This window comes from Rhipicephalus sanguineus, chromosome 4, assembly GCF_013339695.2.
Source record: "Rhipicephalus sanguineus isolate Rsan-2018 chromosome 4, BIME_Rsan_1.4, whole genome shotgun sequence".
In the NCBI taxonomy this organism is placed as follows: Eukaryota; Metazoa; Arthropoda; class Arachnida; order Ixodida; family Ixodidae; genus Rhipicephalus; species Rhipicephalus sanguineus.
The window spans coordinates 190,795,381-190,819,725 of record NC_051179.1 but is presented as its reverse complement, the minus strand read 5'-3'; the positions used below and the strand labels follow the sequence as shown (position 1 = coordinate 190,819,725).

Genomic DNA, 24,345 nt, shown 5'->3' with positions numbered 1-24,345 from the left:
AGAAATATTCGAGAATCGTTCGAAGAATTGTGGGCTGCACAGGTTTGGTGAATATTGAAGGCCTTTAAGTGTTCTTGGATAGTTTCGGATGGATGATATTGCATTTGTAGCGCGGTAAGTTTGTTCCCGTTGTTTTAAACACCATCTAAGTTATGTTGTGAGTTGTAATTAATACACTGCCGAGTGTGGAAGTTTGCGTGATGCTTGTACTGCCTTAATTGAGAGTACATTTTGTATGTGTTGTCTTTTGGCTCTAAGTCGGTCCTTGGACCACAACTGGCGTTAGTTGGCACACTAAAAGGACTTACATTTAAATTGTGTGTGCTTTCGTGGTGCAATTCGATGGGCCGATAAGTCAGCCCTTGGAATCTGCCCGGCAACTGCTTCCACATGAACGGGATCAGTGATTGAGTGACACTTCATTTTAGGTGATTCAAACAGGCAGCATTCATGGAGAGTATTCAGGCCCACTCTACAAAACATTGGTACTCCTAGGACAAACAGTTCACATATGTGGGGTAATCGGCAGTTCTAATAACGACTTGAATATTAAACCTGTAATGTTCAACTATAAAACGCGTTATCTACGGCCTGAAGTGAAGTGTCGCGCATACAAACGCTGCTGTCGAAGCGCTTCTCCGTGTACGGCTGTACACTCTAAATCAAATCCTGGCTAGATTCCACGCGTGCAAGCGGGAAATCCAGTGAAATTTTGGCCGCCGCTAGAAAGTTCGTTAGGCGGCTCCATATGCGGCGCCAAGAGCAAGCCGGCCATTTCTACGGGGCCCCCTGAATAGGCGTGACGCAAGATAGGCAGGAATTTAAGTCAAATTTTTCCTGGCTAGGTACGGCCTACACTTACGCGTGACGACAACGTTGCGGCGTCGGGAGTCGGTATTTCATGTCTATGGGCGGCCTGTGGTTATGCGGCCCAAAAGCGGTCGCGGAAGAAAAATGAAATAACTGATTACAATTACACAATTTCACCAGGTATCACTGTGACATATTAGAAGACAACTGATAACTCAGTTCGCTGATGACATTGCATTGATGAGTAACGCGGGAGACGAATTGCAGCTCATGATTACTGAACTGGATACGGAAAGTAGAAGAGTAGGTCTGAAAATTAATATGCATAAAACTAAAGTAATGTGGAACAATCTTGGTAGAGAACAGCGCTTTGCGATAGGTGGCGAGACACTGGAAGTTGTAAAGGAGTACGTCTACTTAGGACAGATAGTAACCGCGGAGCCGAACCATGAGAGTGAAATAACTAGAAGAATAAGGATGGGTTGGGGCTCATTCGGCAAGCATTATCAAATCATGAATGGTAATCTACCACTATCCCTCAAGAGGAAGGTATATAACAGCTGCATCTTACCGGTACTTACCTAAGGAGCAGAAACCTGGAGACTTACAAAGAGGGTTCAACTTAAATTGAGGACGACGCAGCGAGCGATGGAAAGGAAAATGATAGGTGTAACCTTAAGAGACAGGAAGAGAGCAGAGTGGGTCAGGGAACAAACGGGGGTTAATGACATCATAGTTGAAATCAAGAAGAAGAAATGGATATGGGCCGGGCACGTAGCACGTCGGCAGGATAACCGGTGGTCATTAAGGGTAACTGACTGGATTCCAAGAGATGGCAAACGCGTGAGGGGGAGACAGAAAATTAGGTGGGTAGATGAGATTAAGAAGTTTGCAGGTATTACGTGGCAACAGAAAGCACAGGACCGGGTTGATTGGCGGAACATGGGAGAGGCCTTTGCCCTGCAGTGGGCGTAGACAGGCTGATGATGATGATAACTCAGTAACACTCATACATGACACAAACACACTTTGAATACACACCAGCGGATTTGAACCCGGGACGCACGCATTGAAATCAGACGCGGTAACCGCTACACCACAGCGCCACCACGTTCGCGCTGAAATTTCACGGGCGTATATATCTACCAATCACTCTGAGGTCCTTGCTTCGCCTTTTTCGCTGTTGTTGTGCCTTCGTGTTCTGTTGACATTTTCATTCGGTGAATATATAAGTTCCGGAGCCGGCAGAGCGTCATGAAAGCTGCTGCATTTCGGTTGTGACTGTGTTCTTCCGCTCGTAGTTGCCGCAGGAAAATAACATTACCTTCAGCGTTGCTCCAAGCATCACGGTTACTTCGCCGAAATTGCGCGTATACCAAGCATCGTGCATGCATTAATGTGTATGTAGTGAATGCACGGGGTGAGAAATACTGTTTATTCTTACCGTGCGCTGCACGCTCTTATATACCGTGACTAGCGCGTTTGGTGCGCCTCAAAGACCATCCAATCTTGCATATAAAGCTTCCATTCGTCAATACCAGCGTTACAGAGGCATATCAGCGTGCCTACAATAAAGCGTATGTATTTTTTGCAAGCTTACTGACGTACAATTTGGTCCATTCCGCCGCGAGCTTTACGCGTCGTGAGCGTTTTGAAGCACATTCGAAGCAGCGCATGTCAATGCTCACGCCACATTGATGAACTGTATACATTAATCAGCAATGTATGCATGTAATGCGCGGGCACATCTCGCGTTATTCAGGCGAAAGCTGCGCACGTCATCTGACAGCGCATATTCTGAATGGTTTGAAAACCACATTTGAAGATAGCATTTATCTCTTCACGTTGGGTTGAATTAGTACATAGCCAGGGCTAAGTACCAGTTTGCCGTTTCATAGAGGGAGCCGAAGGTCTGACGGCCTTCGTCCCACTTTCTCAGGTTCGGTTGGAGGCCTTTTCAACCACCGTTTGCCTTTGCCTACGTGTATTTGTCACTGGCACATACATTGCGTTGTTCTCGAATACGCATGATCAGCTGTATACAGCACGCTCGCAGACTAGGCACTCTTTATGCTAATAAACGTTCAGTCATCAGATTACATATGAAGTTTCCAGTGAATATCAGAAGCAATGTGCACCCTAAGGCCACACACATTGTTAACAAACTTTTCTCGTAAAAAAAGAGAAGCTGTAGTGAAAAGATATTTCAGCCTTTCTTTTCTGATTACTCACCTTGCGCCTATATACACTCGTGAAAATAATTTGTTTATATGCAGGAGTGCTTGGGGGGGGGGGGGGAGCAACTTTCATGGAGTTGAAAGTTTGGTTACACTAATATGCTGAAGTGCACATGCAGACTACTGAAAGGAATTAGCACATCTGCAAATGTCTGCCTCATGTTCCTGGTCTTTACTTATACAGTGGATTTTTTTTCGGTTACACTCCAATAGACATTACTCACTCCTGCCTTCAGCGTATGTTCAACCAGTGCACTGTCACTACTTCCCTGTCAATTTTATCATTTTCCGAGCGTTGTAGCACAAGATTTCTTGAATTGATTTAATTGAATATAAGCAGTGTACCATTAAGCGAAATATTTGTGCTGTATGCACAAATTCTCTTCTTCAGTTTGCTTGCATGGCATATTGATGTACCTCAATGAACACGACAACAAACAATTTTATCGCAGTTTATTAAAACTCAAACTGTAGGAATTGTCACATAAACACAATGATATGCACTTGTGTTCGCACGTACGGAGTCCCTTTCCTCTCAGTGTACAAACTGAACAAGATCACATATACTATTACTTGTGCACTATTATTCACAGGAGCAGAACTATCACAGCTGTTCCCTAGAAAATGTCATGGCACTTAGTGACATTCATTTTGTAACACAGGCATAATACAAACACTTTAAGGCACAGAAAGCTTGCCATGCACCATCACCAGAGTACTATGACTTGAGCACTATTATTCACAAAAGTAGGACTATCACAGCTTTTCCTTGAAAACATCACATCACTTCGTGACACACATTTTGTAATTGCCTCATATGGGCGTAATAAAAACACCTGAAGGCACAGAAAGCTTGCCGTGCGCCCATACTGAAAGACCAAGAGAATGAATAAACTCTCACCACTATCGAGACATGTGACAAAGGCAAAACTAGGTGCTGTGTCAACAGAACACTTATTGTGTTTACTCAACTTCACACCTCTTGAAACTAAAGAAGGTAGTCTTCTAGAAAAGGCACGAGATCCGGCTGGCCTCTTTTTACTATGGGTATACATGCCTAGAGGGGCCTAAGGTGCAAATTAGTGTCAACCTTACTTTCGAACATATTTTTTCTGACCTGATAGCGCGACAAAGAATGGCTAGAAAAGTTGTGCTCTCAACATACACCCTTAAGCAGAACTGATGAAGCGCTCTTTTTTAATCTTGTGCCTTCAATGAACACATCAAGACTTCAAAACCTTAGAAAAAATATATACTTCAGATCATGATGAGAAACTTCTTATCTATCAGGTGTTTTACAGACAAGATTCAGGTATGTTTCTAGAGACGAAATTGTATCAGGCGGCATAAAAAAAAGAAAAGGAAACAAAAGGCCACACAGGGCCACGACACAATGTTTTATCACTCTTTTCAGCTCACTCAGTTGCCCCATAAGCTAATACTTGTTGTTAGCAAGTTATAAGGCGGGCCAGAGCGAGCATCAAAATGTATTAACACTCTGCTCCCTCATGAAAGTTTTTTGTGTCTTAACACGACTCGGTATAGCTTCTGTTAAACAAAAAAAAAACTGTTCATCAAATCATGTTACATTAAAATATTTAGGGTACTCTGAACCATTGCAGTATCTTTATACGATTTTGGAATCTAGGACATTTATTCACAACTGCAAATAAATAACAGAAGATGTCAGTGACTATCTAATTCTTAACATAAATTGTATGTCGCGCTTGTCATACAAAAAGCTCACACGACAGAGGGCAAAAGAGTGACGCATAAACAGTGCAGCATGCGTGTGGCCTGCATCGCCCTTTTGCCCTGCGTCGTTTGCACAACATCTGAAGGCTAGTTGAATGCTAGTTATGCACTGTCGTAAGAATGTTGTCCTCCAATAAAGAAATAATATTCTTAAAATCAAACAATGGCTTGTGTAACACAGCACTACAATGTACTAGAATAGGGGGGTGGTCGGAACGGCCGCATTACAGAAAGTGAAGCCCAAACCGGGCCAATCCACTTGTGGCGCTGCCATCAGCGGTGTGCAACTCTTAAACAACGACGCATTGCAGACTACCGATCGCAATGCCACAAGCGGATGGACCCTGTTTCGGCTTCACTTTTAGAAGCTTGTTCCAAGCACTACCCTGTTCTAGTACACTCTAACAGCATCTTGATAGCGAACACTGAAAATGTAAGAAGTCTTGCATCCAGCTACGCTTTAACTGACGCAAAATGTGCAGAAGCTTGCTGTTTGCCCAGCACTGGGGAAACTTGTCCGCGTTGACCACAACACTCTGAAGCAGTCCTAGAGTTTGTCCAAATGCCGAGGGGTAGCTCAATGCGTCATCTGTTATGGCAACTGCGGTTGACCTCGTGAAAACCTCAAGTGTCTCAGTACAAGTACTTGACCTTGCATCAGTTGTCAAGGTAGCTGCAGATCGTAGAGAGGCGAATTCGGTATCAGGAGTTTCACATGGTCCTTGCAAGCTTTGTTCTGTGCCTGTCATTTGATGAACGGAATCTCCTGCGTGGTTAAAAGATCAGTAAGAGCAGCCTGCACTGCTGAATGTACCAGTAAAAAAATGTGATCAAAACCGATTCACAAACAGTGTACAGTACTAACAAATTCTAACACGAAATCAAATTTTTTTGTATAACGACTGGTATGCGCAATTTCTCAAGATAGCCACGTCCTGTCGCGACGAATCTGGTCTCTAAGGATAACATGGGCTCTGACCAACGCATTCGAGTCAAAATTACGCCCAAATGACCTGCAGTGAAAGACAGTGGAAACAAAAATGTGTGCGTTACTTAGCCCTAATTGTCCTGTTTCAATCCGTGAGTACTGTACATGAGAGATCAGCTTGAATTTATATTATGCAAGCCCTACACATACACACGCCTATTGGTGAACATTTTTAGAGCTATAGATGATCTGCATTAACTACACGTGAGAAAGAGTAGGTGAAGAAGCTAGTATGGAACATGACGCTTTTATTGTTCAACCAAATGCCTTAAGACGACATAAAGGAACAGGTTGGTTGTAGTAATTCCTGCATGCTTGATCTGTTGTCATAAACAACCAGCACTTATAGCTGTCTGGTTCGTGCTCTCATAAATGCACTTTCTACATACCCTGGTGGTGATCCTTAGCGCTATGATACTTCGCACGTTTTGAAAGAACTAACTGCGTTCATGAAATCTAGCATCAGCAGTGCGCTGGCAACAAATTGACACCCCAGAGATGCTGCAGTAATTTATGATATCACGCCATTTTTACAAATTTGTATTGGCACCCACCGGTATGCTATGCTGTGAAGCAGGCATTACGAAGCTGCTGGTGTTGGCACCTCCAGTGGCAGTACATTCGTATTGTTGAGCAACACCTGCACAGTGATAAATGTATTTGCATCTCAGTGACTCAGTGCTTCTTGAAACTGTGGTAACTGTAAATCATACAATAGGTAAGTTTAGACAACCCGGTTAAAACATGCATTTAAACATACATTTATGCGCTATTCAAACAAATTATTATTTATGGCCGAGACCTCTGTCATGCTTACGAATTAAGAGCTGAGCGAGAAGAATATAATGTTGGAATAGGTTAGGTGGTTCATAATAAAGAGATTCACACTGCAGAACTTCTCAAGTGCAGTGCTCACAAACTAAGACAGCCAACAAAAAAAAATCAGTTTTCGTTAAAGAAAACAGGCACAGCAGCAGTCAGCTGCAGGCCCGTAGCCAGGGGGGGGGGGGGGGTCAGGGGCCCGGCCCCTTCCGAAATTTTGGTGAAGTATGTGTTTTTAGCAATAATAAATAATAAAAATCGGTGGTTTTCTCAAAAAGTCAAGGCTTTCAGCAAGTGCCCCCCCCCACCCCCCTCCCCGAATGCTACGGGCCTGGTCAACTGTACGTTCCTACTGTGCTAGCTCGGTGGCTTGGTGCATCACAACAAAAGGGGGGGGGGGGGCGGTGCCTAGTTCCCCCTCCCTCAAAATTTTGAAGGAGGGGGTGTTTTACTCAAAATAAATAATGATAAATAGCTACTTTTCTCTTACAGTCAAGGCCATAAGAAAATGATCCCTCCCCCGCCTCGGCATGCCACAGTTAGGTCACGAAACAAATGCGCGAGCCATGAACTGAGTAAACTGAAAACAAACTTGTCACAATGTATGTATGTACACATGATAAGATGACTGGCTGTTAAATATCGTATTCCGAGAAAAAGCGCATCTACGATGGGATGTAACGAAGATGACACACAAAGCATGTAAATTCGGGAGTAGTTACTGCTGCGATTAATGTTCTACCGCCAGTACAACACGATCATATGTATATACATAGCTGGCGATGTGTGCCCCTTCCTCCCCTTTTTATTTTTTTTTCGTTCACTGAAAATTGCATCTTGCACATGCATTAGCAGATATCACGGCAGCATCAGAGAAACAAAACAGCCCACTCACCAATTCGAACATGTTGTACTGGACTGTGGCCGCAGTACGCACACCAACCGGCCTGGTATGCTGCGGCAGGCTCATTGTTCACGGCGCGGCAAAATCCGTCGCACTCACATTGCGGTGTGTTACATTGCCCTCGACACACACCTTTCATATCCATCCACAGCGGCAGGCGCAAAGCGCGCAGTCCACGCAGTTGAGCGCTTTCCAAGTAGCTACGTTGACGAACAGGTGAAAGTTACCGAACTCCGGCCTGCCCGTCTCGTGATGGCGCGGCCGCGCGGCTAACACGAAACTTCTCAGCTTCCGCTGTTCTCGCCTCTTTTTTTTTTTTTTTCTTCACGCGCGCGCCCCGGGAATCATGTGATCATGTGCCCGGCGCTCGCGTCTCAATTTTTCTTCCTTTTCTTCTGTTCGCGCGCATGCGTGCTGCAGTAGTTTTCGACGCTTCGCCGGCTTCGCCGCGCCCTGTCTGCCCTGTCGCTTCTCTCGCGCGCGCATCGGCCTGTGGGGCCGCATACCGAGTTCGGCCGCTTAACAGCGATTGCATGTATAGGCGGCACTTCTCAAGTTCGAGGCCGCGTAAAGAGAGTAACGTATATTTCTCTTCGCCGGGCCGTCCATCGCTGTGATGATAAACAGTACGTAAAAGGATGCCGCCTATATCGAGGCTATTATCCAGGACCGTACTGAGAGTGTACCGGAGCGGTGGCGCCAGAGCGGGCGCAAGGAGAACAAGACCCCAGACACCGTTTGGCGCCACGCAGCAGGCCGCACCCGTTTTTTTTTTATTGCGATAGCAATTATATGGACACTCTCGACTGGAAAATGTCCGTCCCCGTCGCCGTCATTCACCGTATATGTATAAGTATGTATATATATAGAAAAGCCAGAAAGAAAAATAATTCACAAATTCTTTCCGACGCGCGGAATCGAACGGACGACCTCTCGATTTGCAGCCCGCCGCGTTAGACGTTAGGCCACGACAGCACCGTCTTTCAGCCTGCTAACGGCGAGCTATTTATATACACCATGTAATTCAGCATGCTTTCTTAGTGGCCACATAGATGGCGCGACGTGTGCGCGTGTGGCGCGCTTTAAAGATCGTCGCCCCGCTCTTGCGAACGCCGACGCCGTTGCTCTTCGCTCTACAGGGCGTGGTCGCTTTCGTGCGCTTATCTCGAGGAAAGAAGGGGCGGCCGGTGGGGTGCTTCGTTTCGCTCGCTGCAGCGGCCGCGTTTGGGAAAGGAGAGCGCTGTTCAAACAGAAATAAGTAACAACTGTGACAATTAGTTCGCGCTCGTCTTGTGTGTACCTGTTCGTTCGTTTCGTGCGTCCTGCTTTATGTTTGAGCAGTGCGCTTCAAGTGTCGAGCTGTGACGCATTAGTTCGCGCTCGTCCCGTGTGCGTTCTTTTCGTGCGTTTTCGTGCGCTCGTCCCGTGTGCGTGTGCGTTTTTCTGCTGGCAATTTCAAGCTGCTTTCCGTTCTTCGCGTTACATTACAATTTATTGCTATCGCATTCATTGCTTCGCCGTTGCGGCGAAACACTGACTTTTTATGTAGCGGCCGTGGCAAAGGAAATCGCGTATCTGGATGATGCAGGCTTGCGCTTGTGGTAGGGTTTTGTGATGATGGTTGCTGTTTTTCATTGCTGTATAGGTACAACATGTTTTCCGAAATAAAAATTCAGTTGTGAGTAGCGCACGTCCCGTCCTCTTTCTGTGGTCGCTGTTTTATCAGCGCTATGGCTTCAATGAACGTAACAAACCAACTAGCCCAAAAGTCTGTTCTCTTGGGTCCCCTTGGAGACAGGGAGTTATGTATTGCCCTCTAGCGATTGGCACGAAGCTGCGTAGCTTCAGTGGTTTTGGGCCGGAGTGTCCACTATTGTAATTCGTACGTTAATCTATGGCTTTGGCTCGTGATGTAGAGATCGCGCTAGTGCTCTTGCCAGCAGTTGGCGCTTGGAGTAACTATGGGATGGATGCGTGCCGTTCGCCCGGACTAAGAAGAGCCACAATTGAAGGAGTGCCCACATACAGAAGTGCGAGAGGGAGCGGAAAAGCCGCTTGCGCACAACGTGCAGCCGTTCAATCGAACGCTCCGCCGCGTGGCTTCTACAGGCTTGGACTGACGTCAGCATCGCTAAGCGTTGGACACGATATGTTTTACAGCAGCTAACGATAGATGGAGCGCGGTTCGATTTAACTGGTAAAGTTCTATTTCTCTTCTACCTGAACGGCGGATCGAATACATTCACTTGACAGGTCCGTTTCCGCAATGTTTCGCTCGTGGGTGCGTTCTCACGTGCGCCCATGAAATTCGTTGCCGTACGCTTATTTCGGCGCGTGAGCTGTCGCACGCAATGGTTCATTGCGTGCGTTCACTGCCGCTGTGCAGCTACAGCCGCTGCCTTCGTGAGCTTCCGTCTTCACAGTAGTAGAAGGCCTCAGAGTTTCAAATCGATGAAACCCAATGTGACTGAGCACAAATTTCTACTCACCTGCTACATTTTTAAACGTGGCGTGTTCTCTTGCAACTCCAGAAAAAAATGAAGCCATACAAGTTATTATCAAGTCAGTAAGTTATATTAAGACGCCGCTGTGGTGCTGCGGCGATTTATGTGCTCGGCTGCTCACGTGAATTAGGCTGGATGGATTCCTGCCACGGCGGTTGCGTTTCAAATGGAAGCGAAGGGAAGGGGGCAAAGTGAAGGGGACCATGAAGGGGGCCCAATTGAAGGGAAGCGAAGTGAAGGGGGCGTTTTGAGGGCGCTGTAATGATAACAACGTGGTCGACATTTCCGGAGAACTATGGCATACCTGATAACTTTATCGCTTTGGGACGCAAGACGGCTGGAGGCATTATTATTCCGTTATTCGGACACTTATTAAGAGTCCAGAGAACGTCGCTAATAACAATACTAATATCTGGCGTTTTACGTGCCAAAACAGCTATATGCATGGAGCACACCATAATGAAGGGCTCCGAAAATTTCGACCATGTAGTGTTCTTTAACGTGCACTGACATCGCACAACACACGGGCCTCCAGCAATTCGCCTCTGTCGAATTGCGACCGCCGCGACCGATATCGCGCCGGCGACTTTCGGGTCAGCAGCTGAACACCGTAACCACTGTACCACCGACGCGGACGTAGAACGTCTCTATTGAAGGCCGCACATTTCATTATTATTTCAGGAATGCGAGTTGAGATTCCTGTGCTGTGTGTTTTCTGCAGCGACGCACGAGAAGTCCGAGCCGACAGCGGGCAACCGGCGCGACGTGGACACGGCTCCTTCGACGAAAGAATTACAAGAGCGCGAGCCGGGAACGGGGATTGAAATAAAAATTCGAGGTCACCATAATGTTTGACATAGGTGTCTTCTTTGGCGCGAGCACGGAATGCGTGTATGAGCCACACGTGTTTTCTGTTTTTATATTTTTATTACTCCTTTTTTATTTGTTTGCGTTTTTTCTTGTGTACAGGACCTCTATTTCGGCGATGGCCTTGTAGAAGTGTGCGAGTCAGGCCCGTAGCCAGGGGGGGGGGGCGAAATTTTTATGATACATCGTGTTTTACCGAACATAAATAATGAAAATAGGCGTTTTTCTCAAATAGTGAACACTGTCAGCAAGTGCCCCCCCCCCCTCCCTAAAGAAATGCCTGGCTACGGGCCTGGTGCGAGTGCACACGAGACGGGTCAGTAATCTCACCTTAAGATGCGCACTTCTGTCCGATAGTAGATCACTGAAGTCCACGGTCGCGCTTGAACACTCGCGGTCAGCGCTGGCGGTCAGGATAGTGACACGCCTCAGCCCACAAACCATTTCGCAATCGCGCGCCACGCTCAGCGCTGTCATCAAGTGGTCCCCTGCAACACAGTTCAGTATACAAACACGCTCAGTGACTTGACACTGGAGACATCCAGAAGCTTTGTCTGGAGGGGGGGGGGGGCTCAAATGTAAGCATTGGAAAAACACACGCACACACACACACATACATATATATATATATATATATATATGTATAGATATATACATGTATATATATATATATATATATATATATATATATATATATATATATATATATATATATATATATATATATATATATATATATATATATATATATATATATATATATATATATATATATATAGATATATGTATATAGTAGTGGGAAAAGGACTCCGATAGAATAAGGAATGAAGAAAGGAACTACGACTTTCGTTGATTCGGCACTGCATATTTTTACTAACGTTTCGTCTGGTGGACCAGACGAAACGTTAGTAAAAGTATACAATGCCGAATCAACGAAAGTAGTAGTTCCTTTCTTCATTCCTTATATATATATATAGGAATGAAGAAAGGAACTACTACTTTCGTTGATTCGGCACTGCATATTTTTACTAATGTTTCGTCTGGTGGACCAGATGAAACGTTAGTAAAAATATACAATGCCGAATCAACGAAAGTAGTAGTTCCTTTCTTCATTCCTTATATATATATATATATATATATATATATATATATATATATATATATATATATATATATATATATATATATATATATATATATGGTAGAGAAACATTGGAACGCTGTAATGGGTCGCCCTCTTCGCCCCTTCTCGGAGAGCACGCCCCTCGTGCTCACGCTCGTGAGAGTCTGCGAGTCTGCGCTCCGTCGTGACTGTCGTCGTTGTGCATCGTCGCCGTCAATCCCGCCGTTAATAAACGCCTTTACAATATATATATATATATATATATATATATATATATATATATATATATATATATATATATATATATATATATATATATATATATATATATATATATGTATATATATATATATATATATATTATATATATATATATATATATTATATATATATCGGACGCGTTATTCGAAGGTCGCAGGTTCGGTCCCTGCCGGCGGCAAGTCATCTTTTCGTGCACTTTACTTTCTTCACATTTATATTCTAAATACTACAGTTAACACCCCCTGTACTTTCCTTGGCGTTATTGTCTGTTAGTTCTCATTATTATTGTGTCTAACAAAGATAAAGAAGCCCTTGAAAAATCATCTGCTTTACTTCATTTATATATATATATATATATATATATATATATATATATATATATATATAATGAGGAATCGCTTTATTCAGCCGTGCTCCAGCCGAAAATCACATTGATGATGATATATACAGATGACGAAGATGCACAAGTGATGATGATATGTAAAGAGGAGGAAGAGTCATTCACTTTTCGCGCTCACACTAATTCCCTCGCGCGATGGAAGCGGCCGCCTGGCCGCCTGAGAGTACTATGAAATGCGTCGGGTATGAAGCTTTAAACGAGATACATGCACTATCTCCGTCCCACGGCAACGGTGATCAGATGGAGTGCTAAGAGGGCACACGCGGTAATTAACAGGGGATGTCTGTTCGACGACCGTGTACGGTCCGATAGAACGACTGGTGAACTTGTCGCATAAGCCGGGAACGTGCAGTGGAGTCCAGAGAAGAACTTCGTCTCCAGGGGAAAAAGTCACAACACGCCGAGACGAGTCATAGCGAGCCTTTCGAGTTTCCTGGGAAAGGCCGGTGTTAACACGGGCCAGGTGATGGCAGTGTGCGAGGCGAGACAAAAATTGTTCAGAGAAAGGAGCTGTTGAGGGTGCAGGTGCCGAAAGGAACGAGACGTCCAGAGCGAAACTCGGGGAGCGGCCGTGGACGAGGAAAAATTTAGAAAAGCCGGTAGTGCGTTGCGTCGCCGTATTGTAGGCGAATGTCACGAAGGGCAGGATTGCATCCCAGTTCGTGTGGTCGGGGTGGATGTACATTGAGATCATGTCCGAGAGGGTCCGATGAAAGCGTTCTGTCAATCCGTTTGCCTGCGGATGGTAACTAGATGTTGTCTTGTGAATAGTGTTGGAGGCACGCAAAACTTGGTCAACAATAGAAGACAGAAAGGCTTTGCCGCGATCGCTGAGGAGAACGCGTGGAGCTCCATGGCGTAAAAAGATGTTGCGCAGAAAGAAATCGGCGACTTCAGTGGCAGTCGCAGATTGTAGAGAGGCTGTTTCCGCGTAGCGGGTCAGATGGTCAACTGCCGTGACAATCCAACGATTCCCATTCGTTGTTGTAGGAAGAGGGCCGTACAAGTCTATTCTGACGACTTCAAAAGGCAAGGCGGGACAGGGAAGTGGTTGCATTAAGCCAGCAGGAGCAGTCGTTGGTCGCTTTCGCCGTTGGCAATGGACACAGGAGGCGACATAATTGGCTACGGCTGAAGAAAGGCCAGGCCAGGAGCAGCGACTTCGTATTTTGTCGTAAGTTTTATGATAGCCTAGATGACTGGCGGTTGGATCATCGCGAAATGCTTCCAGAACCTCACGTTGGAGAGAACGTGGTACGACTGGGACCCATTTGTTTCCATCGGGGTGGTAAACATAGCGATATAAAGCACCACCGTTAAGCTTGAATTGTCTGAGTTGTCGACGGAGTCGGGCGTTTGGAGGAGGAGAAGAGCCGTTGATGCGTTCAACAATAGTGCGGCAGTAAGGGTCGACACGTTGGTGCGAAACGAGGACGGATGGGGTGCCGGATGATAGCCAACTTAGCGCTGCGACTGGAAATGCGGTGTCGTTTTGGAGCGACGATGGTTGGTTATCTTCGCTGGGCAGAGGGCAGCGTGATAAGGCATCGGCGTCTTTGTGCTTCTTTCCAGACCTATAGGTGACATCGAAATCGTACTCCTGCAAGCGAAGCACCCAGCGACCAAGGCGACCCGATAAGTTTTTCAGTGACGAAAGCCAGCGCCAGTGCGTTATGGTCGGTAACGACTGTGAAGTGGCGGCGTGTAGATATGGGCGAAATTTTTGTACTGCCCAAACAACAGCAAGGCACTCCTGCTCAGTGATGGTGTAGTTTTTTTCTGCAACGGTGAGAGCACGACTAGCGTAAGCAACGACGCGTTCGCGCGAGATGTTGTCACGCTGCAGGAGAACGGCACCTAAACCATGACTGCTAGCGTCAGTGTGAAGGATGGTGGGTGCGTCGGGGTCGAAGTGGCACAGTACCGGATCGGACGTAAGGGCTTGCTTTAACGCCAGGAAAGAACTCTCGCAGTCTTCGGACCAAACAAAGGGCGCGTTACTTGCGAGGAGTTGATGGAGCGGAGACGCAAGTGCTGCGAAGTCGCGTATGAAGCGCCGGAAGTAAGAAGCCAACCCAAGAAAGCTGCGCAAGTCGTTTTGACGCTGTGGCCGGGGAAAGTTGAAAACGGCGGCAAGCTTCTCAGGGTCCGGGCGAATGCCTTCTTTGATGACTAAGTGGCCGAGAACCTTAATTGTCTTGCTGGCAAAGCTGCATTTTTTCGTATTGAGCTGTAGGCCGGCTTTTGCGAGGCAGGTGAGGACTTCCTCAAGACGTCGCAGATGTTCCGAGAACGTGGATGAAAACACTACTATGTCGTCGAGATAGCAGAGACATGTTTTCCATTTCAGACCACGCAGTACGCTGCACTGTAAAAAGAGACCGTTATTTTTACGCCCAATATTGCGTAAAAAAGGCGGTGTCGCCATCGTAAACGTAAACTACGGTATTCTCACCGTATACCATGCCGCGCGCATGCGCATTGACTTTTAGGAGAGAAGAAAGGAAAGAGTAAAGAGGAGGAGCGGCTTCGTGCGCTCGCCTTTCGTTCCCCGCCGCTCATGCACGCGCGTGGACGCTGCGACGACTGCTTGGCGCGCCGGCGCACCTTGTGTTACGGTACTCGCAAGAAACCGGGCATGCGCAGAGCGGCGCAGATACGGCAAGGAACAGCTGGCTCGGCGCCCGATGCGTCACCAGTCTCGCCATTTTCGAAGGCTCTGCTATCGGCGCTGGTTTGGAATCCGTTGGGCCACGTATTGTACTCCCGCTGCAGGTACGTCGCAATCTTTTCTCAAAACTTAATCGCGCAGTGATGCATGCGAATGATATGTGTGCTCTGGAAGTATCAGAAAGCCATTTGACTTCACTGGCTGGATTTTGTGCACTTGCTCTCATGACTTTCTTGAATAGACGTCTTGCTTTGTGTTTGCACCGCATGCACTGCTGTATACTTCGCCTTGCATGGGTACGCGCCGACTTAGTGCGCGATTATTTTCCTTGTATGTGCCAGTGCAAGAAAGCATGAATATGAACCTTCGAGAGTTAAGGGGCTGATATACTCCAGCGTAACGTCGACGCGCGCGCACGCTCTGCACAGCGACGCTACGCTAACAAACGCGCAGCACTTTATAGTCCGACGCGCGGCGCTACCGACGCGTCCGGCGTCCGTCAGCGCGCCCCGGCTGCAGCCGGCGCGAGATGCGACATGCTGCATTCCGCGCCGGAGACGTTACCCAGACTGCACTCCGTCTGCGTCTCTTCGTGAAGAAGGGACGCCGAGTGCACTAAAATGCGCATGCGTCAAGGCGGCGTACTGCGTCGCGGAAGTGGGAGTATAGAGTGCTCTGTTTTCGCGTCAACGTAACCTGACGAACCTGACGTCGCCAACTCCCGCAGCCGCGGGCTGACGCGAACGCACGTCGGAGTATAACAGAGCCTTTACAGTTATAAGGTGGCCACACAGCACGCCGTCAATATTCGCTACATTCAACAGGTATGTAGTTATTGTGAACGGCGTGTTGCGTGCCAGCAATGTAAGGTGTTTTGAAGTTCCCACATATGCGCACTTTTGGTAGGCTGCAGTTTCGTCGAGTTCGCGCTCTTTCCATCACGAAAAGCAGAATGAAACGGTGATAGTTGCGGAAGCATTTTTTTTTTCTTCGTTGAAGTGCTGTAATATTTGTTGCCTCATGCTGTATAGTTATGTTTAATAGCTTTTTCTGGAGCAGCAGCTGAAGGAGGTTTGAGTTTCCACGTGTGCGGGTTTTGCTGCGCTACGGCTTCGAGTTCTGAACTGTCTTGGTTCGCGTTGACTTTCCGAGGCTGCCGTGAAAGAGAGGTCAAATGGTATCTTTCGCTTAGTACATATTCTGTTAACTGCGACATTAGCGTCGTTTTTTTACATGTATTGCGCCTTGAATGTACGCTTTTTAATGTGACAGCTCGCAGGGCGATTTTTCCTAACTGCATGCCCGTATGCCTAACTGTTGGATGCTTGTCGATTGGATGAGATGTTTGTTGAAGTCATGCAGAGCAAATAAAATGGTTGCAACTGTAAGCTGTGACTTGAATAATTCATTTATTTTGTACTTAACCTAGATTATCAAAATACAGTTGTATTTCAGCATTGGATGGTTGTATAATTGCAAAATGTGACCTCCTCTGTTAGCACACTAAGCAGAGGAATACACGTTGCGTTTCTTCAAAGTTCCAAAATGTGACGAAAATTCTTGAAATAAAAGCTAATCATACTTGAAGCCACTTAGCATCATTTTGTTGCAGTTGCATCAGCATATGATACAGGAGCTGTGTCAGTACGCCCAATTCATTAGCACTAGTGACATTTAGTTGCGCAATACATGCTGAAATGAAAACTGGAACTACTTGAACTATTAAGAATGCCATTTCATTGTCAGTGCTCTTAACCTTAGGTGGCGACTTGTGGAACCCAGAGGAGTACCTTCTTGTTGATCGCCACGTGTTGGGAGCGGCTAGAGAACGTCACTACAGTATTCTGCATGTTATTCACCAGTTATTTTTCCTTTCACGTCTGTTATGCTGAAAGATTGTAGTCTACTTTGGAATTCGTTCAAAGGTGTGTATTTAAATCATTCTGGAGAGCATTTTCATCTCCTTTTTGTAGAAAAAAAGCTCCTAACATAAGCATTGTTTCTTTATTGTGGTGTCAAGAGATCTGCAAAGATGGTGTCTCGTCCTTGCTGTTGTATCTGCAAGCATCCTACAGATTTTCTCTTGAAAACACCTCCCAATAGTAGCCTGCTGTACCTATGGTGATGGAACTTTAACGCCGCTCTAAGGACACATGGTCATTGTCAGTGAAAATCACCTATGTCTCTTTCTGACTTTTACGACGTTTGTCTGAACGCAAAATACGTGTTTACTGTGAGAATTGTTCAAAAACATTGTCCTGCTATTTGATTTAAACTCTCCGATTTGATTCAAACCTATTACTTATATGAGGGGATGGTTCCCGTGACTTTTGTTTTGAAATAGGTGGCAGTAAAAGCCTGGCAACCGTCTGTGATCCACATTCACAATTATTGCAGTCCACCTGTGATATGGCTGGTAATAGTGACGTTTCGACTAAACGTTTGTCTTTTCTAGCTCACAAAAACTCAATTTTTAGTAACAGAACAATCTCAGGGCGCATTAATTTGCCATTGAACGCCAACTTTCTGCCCTGAGTGCCTTTTTTAAGCTCCCAGATATAATCAGTGTTCCATAGTTAAAGCACCCAACTTCGGTACTTTCTCGTTCATCCTGGACGCTAATTCTCAGCGTGGGCTGAAACAAAAATGAGGTCTTTACAATAGTCGCATAATCCACATTCTCAGGGTTGTATTAGTGTATAAATATGTACTACGTGCCCTGAATGCTATCTCATAGGCTGTTGCAGTAAAGAGACGACTTTTTTTTAAATATTAATGATTATGCCTTTATTGAGGGGTGTCGGAGGTTTAACGTCCAAATGTGACGTCCTACCATCCTGTAGCACTTCTTCTGAAGGTCTTTTCATCCTCAATTCAAGTTGGCAGATGGTGCGAGTGAGCGTGCGTGTAACTAGTCAGCGACGTGGCAAGAGTATAATGCTGCCGCGGATGACGAAGAATTTATTGGTGCAAAAGTAACCTTGGCCAAAGAGGACCATGGCTCATGATATGTTTCTGAACTCAATGTGACATATAAGACCTATTTTCCAAGTGTTCCCAAATATACCGCAGATATGCCGAGCAGCAGGCCAAGGGAAGCTTGTACCCATTGCATCACTGGCGGACGCCCAGCCGCACTGGGGATCGAACCTCGCACCATCCGCATGTGAGGCAGATGCTTAAATCACTAAGTCAGTGCTGCAGCATAAAATCAATACTAGTACAGTGAAGCTTTGCTGCGGATTAGTGGTTAACATTTATGTTAGATTGGGCGATTTCTAAGAAGGAGAAATATCTGTATAAACAACATTTATGGATAGCCTTGAGACACCGAAATTCAACATTTAGGACCTGCATAACTTTTTAATATATTTTGGAAATTACTACAAATCTGGGTACAAGCTCATGAGCAGCTTCATTACTGCAATATTTAGCATTGTTTTTTTTCCTGCTTTTGCACAGGGCACTTTTGGTATTAACCCAGACCATGGAAGCAAGGCTGAGAAAAAAAGCAAGGAAAGAGAACCCAAAAATATTCAGTTTGACGAAAAAATCATGGATTCTGAATGGAACGTTTACGTGAGTAGCACAATTCCTGACTGCATTTCCTTGAGGTTGAAGTATTGAATACAACGGACCATAGCAGTTGTCCATACTACTACTACAGCAAATGAACTTCACATGTTCAAACTTCTGGCTGAAGTCTAGCTCTATAAGTGTACAAAAATAAAGCCAACAATCTAAACACAATTTTTGGGCAGCTTGGTTCGCTCTATGCCCGAGTAGCTTCCGCTGGAGATGCCACTTGTGCATTTTCAAGGAGTTGTGTATGGATGCACAATGTTGCAAATGCAACCTTGCCTAAAACTATTTTGCTCGTCAGTGTTGCTATGAAGACACGTCCAGTCAAAGCGAGGGAAATGCTGGCTTAGAGGAACATAGAAACCGTGAGGGATAAACTAAGTAAGCCTGTGCCATTTTTTTCTCGGGCATTCTCCTTATGGCTTTTTACTGTCAGATTACTGATGGGCGCATCGATTACTTTGTCATCTGGGTAGCTTCCCTAGCTTCATTAGTTTTTTACCTCTTACTGATAAATTTAATTTCACACAGTCTTGTTAGCGTCAGTTCACCTACTTCCATTTCATTACACGCATCAGAAGTTGACAGTAGTTGATGCGGAGTGACCTGAGAGCAGCTGCGTTACCTGTTTAGGAGGTAAAATGCTTTGTGGTCCATGCAATGTAAATAGGGGGTCATCGTTTTGCAACTAGACTGCAGATGAAGCATATGTCAAATATCTATTCTGACTGTGCCCCAAGCTAAGTTCTCCTTGAAAAAGTGTCTAGTATAGAGCGACTACCTATGCAGTGGTATTCATTGTGTGCTTACAGGAGGCATCAGAGAAATGGAATTGGAGAGTCTTTTAAGTAAAAATTTGTAGTGAATTATTTAGCGATTTGAAATTTTGTGATGATAACGTTTTATTTTTTGAATCACGAGACAACTTCAGAGGATGATGGTGAAACAAAAAAAGTGAAGCACTAGGGTGGACCTAACGAGGAGTTGGAAGAAAACCTAATGTTCAACTGGTAAGGAAGAGAACATCAGTTAACCATAAGTCGTGAAAGAATAGAACTGATAAATAAGTTCATTTGCTTGGCCATGGAGTTACCATTAACTCAAGCAATAAGAGGGAAACAATTGAGAAGCTAAGAATCGCGTGAAATACACTTCGCTGGTACTCATAGTCGCGGCTTTCCAGTATCTGTCAGGACGAAAGCTTGCCACTACTCACCCATATAGGACAGGATAATAGATGAGGTTGAGATTAAATGAAAGATTAACATGAAAGGGCCGGAAGAGAACAGAATAAACTATGAAATAAATACTAGTAATGATGTTGTTGCTGAAACTAAATAGAATATATGAATGGGCAGTGCATCAAGGGTAAAAAAAGAAACAGATCGTCACTTTGGATGAAGCTGTGGATTTGAAGCAATAGCAAGTGCTGTAGTGGTGACAAAAAGGACATGGGAGGCTGAAATTAATAAATATAGGGCGCTGAGGCTGGTGCAACTACTAGGTAAGGGTTAATAGAAGGAAAGTTCGAGATGCCTTATTCAGAGTAGACATGTTTAATCTGATGATAGAAGTAAAGCACGGACTGATGTACTAAGACAACTGTCTCTTTATAACCGATTTCTTCTTTCATATAAAGGTGCCGTGAGAAGATCTATGTCTGAAATCACTAACTATTTCAATGCTGCATTCTGCTGTGGCCACCCATTATATGCTAACAGCCTGAGTACTCTAATTTAAACCTCCATAGCCTAAAAGTCACATCGTAGGTAGTGTTATATAGTCTCTCCACGAAGAGCAGTATATTGTATTGTCTTACGCTCTTTTCTTTTTTGCAGATTTTTGAACACCTAAAAATGTACAAAATAGATCAAACTGTTACAAAGAGATTATGATAAAGTTATTTATTGTGCCTGGAATGGACATATGCCAAATGCAGAATCCAGGTGTGTGGAGAACTTTAATAAATAGCAGTATTGCCCATTTCCACTGCATTGTCTTCCTGCACAGCATAGTTACACTTCCCATATTACAGCAGTGTCCCGCATGCAGTTTTTAGGCTTAGTCAGAGTGCCATACGTGGCTGCATAGTAGAAAAACAGCAGCGCTGCAACTGTGTTAATCAGGTCGAATGAATTTCACACCATGAATAGCGTGGGCATTGAAGATCGAGAATATCTTTTGTGTACATTACAAATCACCTAAGTTGACAAATCTGTATGAGTTACGTTCCAGTAGTATGGGCAGACAGTTGCCTATACGCAAAAGGGATGTTAGTCTTCATTTTGCACTGAAAACCTAGAAAACCAGCAAAATGTCGTTGTGCTCACTTCACAGGGCACGTCATAGATTACGGCCTAGAGGTTAGAAAGTCAGAAAATGTTTGTATGCACGTTTCACAGTGCACTCCATATTTTACAGTCTGCTACAACACGAGAAAATGTTGCTGCTGGGGTTTTACACAGCATTGTCTAACGATGAATTTACACACCACCGTGTTTTACACGCCACCGTGTAACGATGAATATACCGTGTAACCACCGTACATTTAACGGCTTAAACACTAGATAACACGAAATTGGTGCAACGTAGATTTTACGGGCTGTGGTTATTTTTACTGGAAAAGTATTGTGGAGTGAAAAAACAGTGGCCAGATTTTTCCTACACGATATCATTATATACACGGCATGCATGCCGTAAACTTGAAATACGGGTCGCAGTTTTTTTTACGGTAAAATTCTGGCAGCATCAGCTGCCAGTGCTTTCACCGCAAAAACTACGGTGAACTTTTTACAGTGCGTCTATCATGCGTTCGAAGGTAGCGGGCGCATTACAAAGCCCAAAAGGCATCACATTAATCTCATAGAGGCCATCTGGGGTGGAAAAGGCGGTCTTCTCTTTGTCAGACTCCGACATCGGTATTTGCCAGTAGCCTGATCTGAGGTCAAGGCTAGAAAAATTCTCGGCGCCATGTAATGAATCCAGCGCGTCGTCGATCCGTGGCAGAGGATAAACATCTTTGCGCGTTATTTTGTTTAGTGCACGGTAATCGACGCAGAAACGAACTGTGCCATCTTTCTTTTGTACTAGAACAACTGGGGATGACCAGGGACTCGAGGAAGGACGTATGATGTTTCGTCGTAGCATGTCTGAGACGTTTTCCTCGATGATCTTGCGTTCTGCGAGAGACACGCGATATGGGCGCCGGTGAATAATACGGGAGCCGTCAGTCTGAATGCTGTGGGTAGCGGCGGTAGTCATGCTGAGGACGGGCGAATTCACGTCAAACAAAGAACGATGTCGGTTCAATAGGGCGAGCAAATCTGGACTCTGTGCAGGTGTTAGGTCAGGGCTTATGGTTGCCAACAAAGGTGTGGAAGAGGCATTGAGTGGCGGCGAAGTTGACTCTGGTAGTTCTTGGCTCGGAAGGGCAACAATCGCAACGGGATGAGTGTCGACCGCGCAAGTGACGGTTGATCCACGGGGCAGCAGTAAAGATTCGGGGGTTTGATTTAAAGCGGTAAGGAAGGCAGAGCCGTCAGAGAAGCGAATAAGGCCTGGAATTATCACAATGCCTCGAGACAGGGTATGGCCGTAAGGAAGAATGAGGACATCACCATCCACAATGTCGTTGGAATTAACGCTTATAATCTCTTCTATAGATGGTCGAAGAACATAATCTGAGCTGGCGACAAGGCGAATGCGCCCTTCGTGTTCAGGCGAAGAAGAGTCAGTGGCATTCAGATGTATGAGGCGCTGATCACAAGATATGGAAGCAGACGCAGAAGACAAGAAATCCCACCCCAAAATGAGTTCGTGGGTGCACTCACGAAATACCGCAAACACAATGTGATGACGAATGCCATCTATGCAGACACGAACCGTGCACTGTGCCAATGGACGAATGATAGAGTTGGTCGCTGCACGGAGAGGTGGGCCGCAGTAAGGCGTGGTCACTTTGCGAAGGCGGGAACAAAAATCAGCACGAATAATCGAAACGGCAGCGCCAGTGTCCACGAGAGCCTCGACGCGTACACCTTCTACAAACACTACTAACAAGTTTGATGGTCGCTCTGGAGGAATTGTTGGCTGTCCGGTAAATGCAGTTTCCCCTCCTAAAACTGCATAGGGGAGTTTTCCGAGTGGGCGTTCGTGACGTGGGAGGCGGGTCGCAGAGGCGACACTGAACGGCGACGTGGAGAAGGTGACCTGCGACGAGACTCGCGTGAATTCACAGCCATATCAGGACGGTAGGGAGGAGAAGGTGAACGATGGTAGGAAGAGCGGTAGGTCGTCCGTTGGTAGCTGGTGGTCGGTCGGATGCCTGGGCGTTCGTCGGGAACGTAGCCGCGTTGCTCGTCCTGTTGGCGCCTTCCACAAAAGCGGGATATGTGTCCTCGATAGCCACAGTAGTAACATATGGGCCGAGGAGGGCGCGGAGCGGTGTAGTAAGGCTGTGCACGCGCCGGCGGGGACAACGAAGCCACAGGCGCGTGGTCTCCTGGTGTAGGCCCAGGAACGGTGGTGGCAGCAGAGAGCGCCGCAACTTCAGCGTACGTTGGCGCCTGGCGAGCGCAGGGGCCGTCGGAACACGTCAGACGCGATGCGGCCGCGATCTCTTGCCGAATGATGTCTCGCAAGCCGGTTTGTGCAGAAGGTAGAGTAGTTTCCGTAGCGCAGGAAGAGCAGCGCCCGTGAAGCTCTTCACGAACGATGTCGCGAATCAGCGTACGCAAATCGAGGGTCGCAGGAAGACGAATGTCGGTGGCATCGTAGCATAGGCGAAGAGTCTTGAGTACCTCGGGTCGCTGGCAAATGGTGATTACATCCTGAGTGGTGACAGGATTTTGCGTAGCGAGTGCGTTAAAGGCGACGGTGTTGATGCCTTTAATAATGTGGCGTATTTGGTCGGTCGGGGACATGGTGGCGTTTACACGCTTGCACAAGGCAAGGACATCCTCAATGTACGAGGTGTATGACTCACCGGGTAGCTGAATGCGTTCAGCGAGCTTCTTAGCTGCTTCAGCTTGAACTGTGGGGGCACCGAAGATTTGCCGAAGGTGCTGCGCGAACGTGTCCCAGTCTGGAAGATCTGGATGATGGTTCCAGTACCAGGTTTTCGCGACGTCAGACAGGTAGAAAGGGACGTTGCGCAACTTCTGTGGGTTGTCCCACCTGTTCAAGTCGCTGACGAGGTCGTAGTTTTGGATCCAATCTTCTACATCATCCCCTCGAAGACCAGAGAACACAGGTGGATCACGCAGGCGGTTGGTTATGGGCAGAGCGGGCGGTGGAGGCTGGAGAGGGCCGGCGGTGTCTGACGAGCCAGGATTTTCTTGACCGGGCATGCGAGGTGGTGTGACGCGACGACCCGAGTGAAGCTCCAGCGAGAACGGGCGAGACGATTTGAGGATCGAAAAG

General features: G+C 46.1%; 1 protein-coding gene and 1 long non-coding RNA gene across 2 annotated transcripts in view; one reads left to right on the top strand and one right to left on the bottom strand.

The window, feature by feature from the left end:
* LOC119390976 (polyamine-transporting ATPase 13A3-like) overlaps positions 1–24,345 on the bottom strand; it is a 585,099-nt gene that overhangs the window by 465,470 nt on the left and 95,284 nt on the right. The window contains exon 11 of the mRNA XM_037658686.2: positions 11,218–11,375. Within this exon, the coding sequence (XP_037514614.2) occupies positions 11,218–11,375 (158 nt within the window). The remainder of the gene's footprint in view (positions 1–11,217; positions 11,376–24,345) is intronic.
* On the top strand, positions 15,432–18,914 carry LOC119390977 (uncharacterized). The gene is made up of 3 exons (XR_005183543.2): positions 15,432–15,446; positions 17,104–17,267; positions 18,805–18,914. It is a non-coding gene; the product is annotated as an uncharacterized LOC119390977 (long non-coding RNA).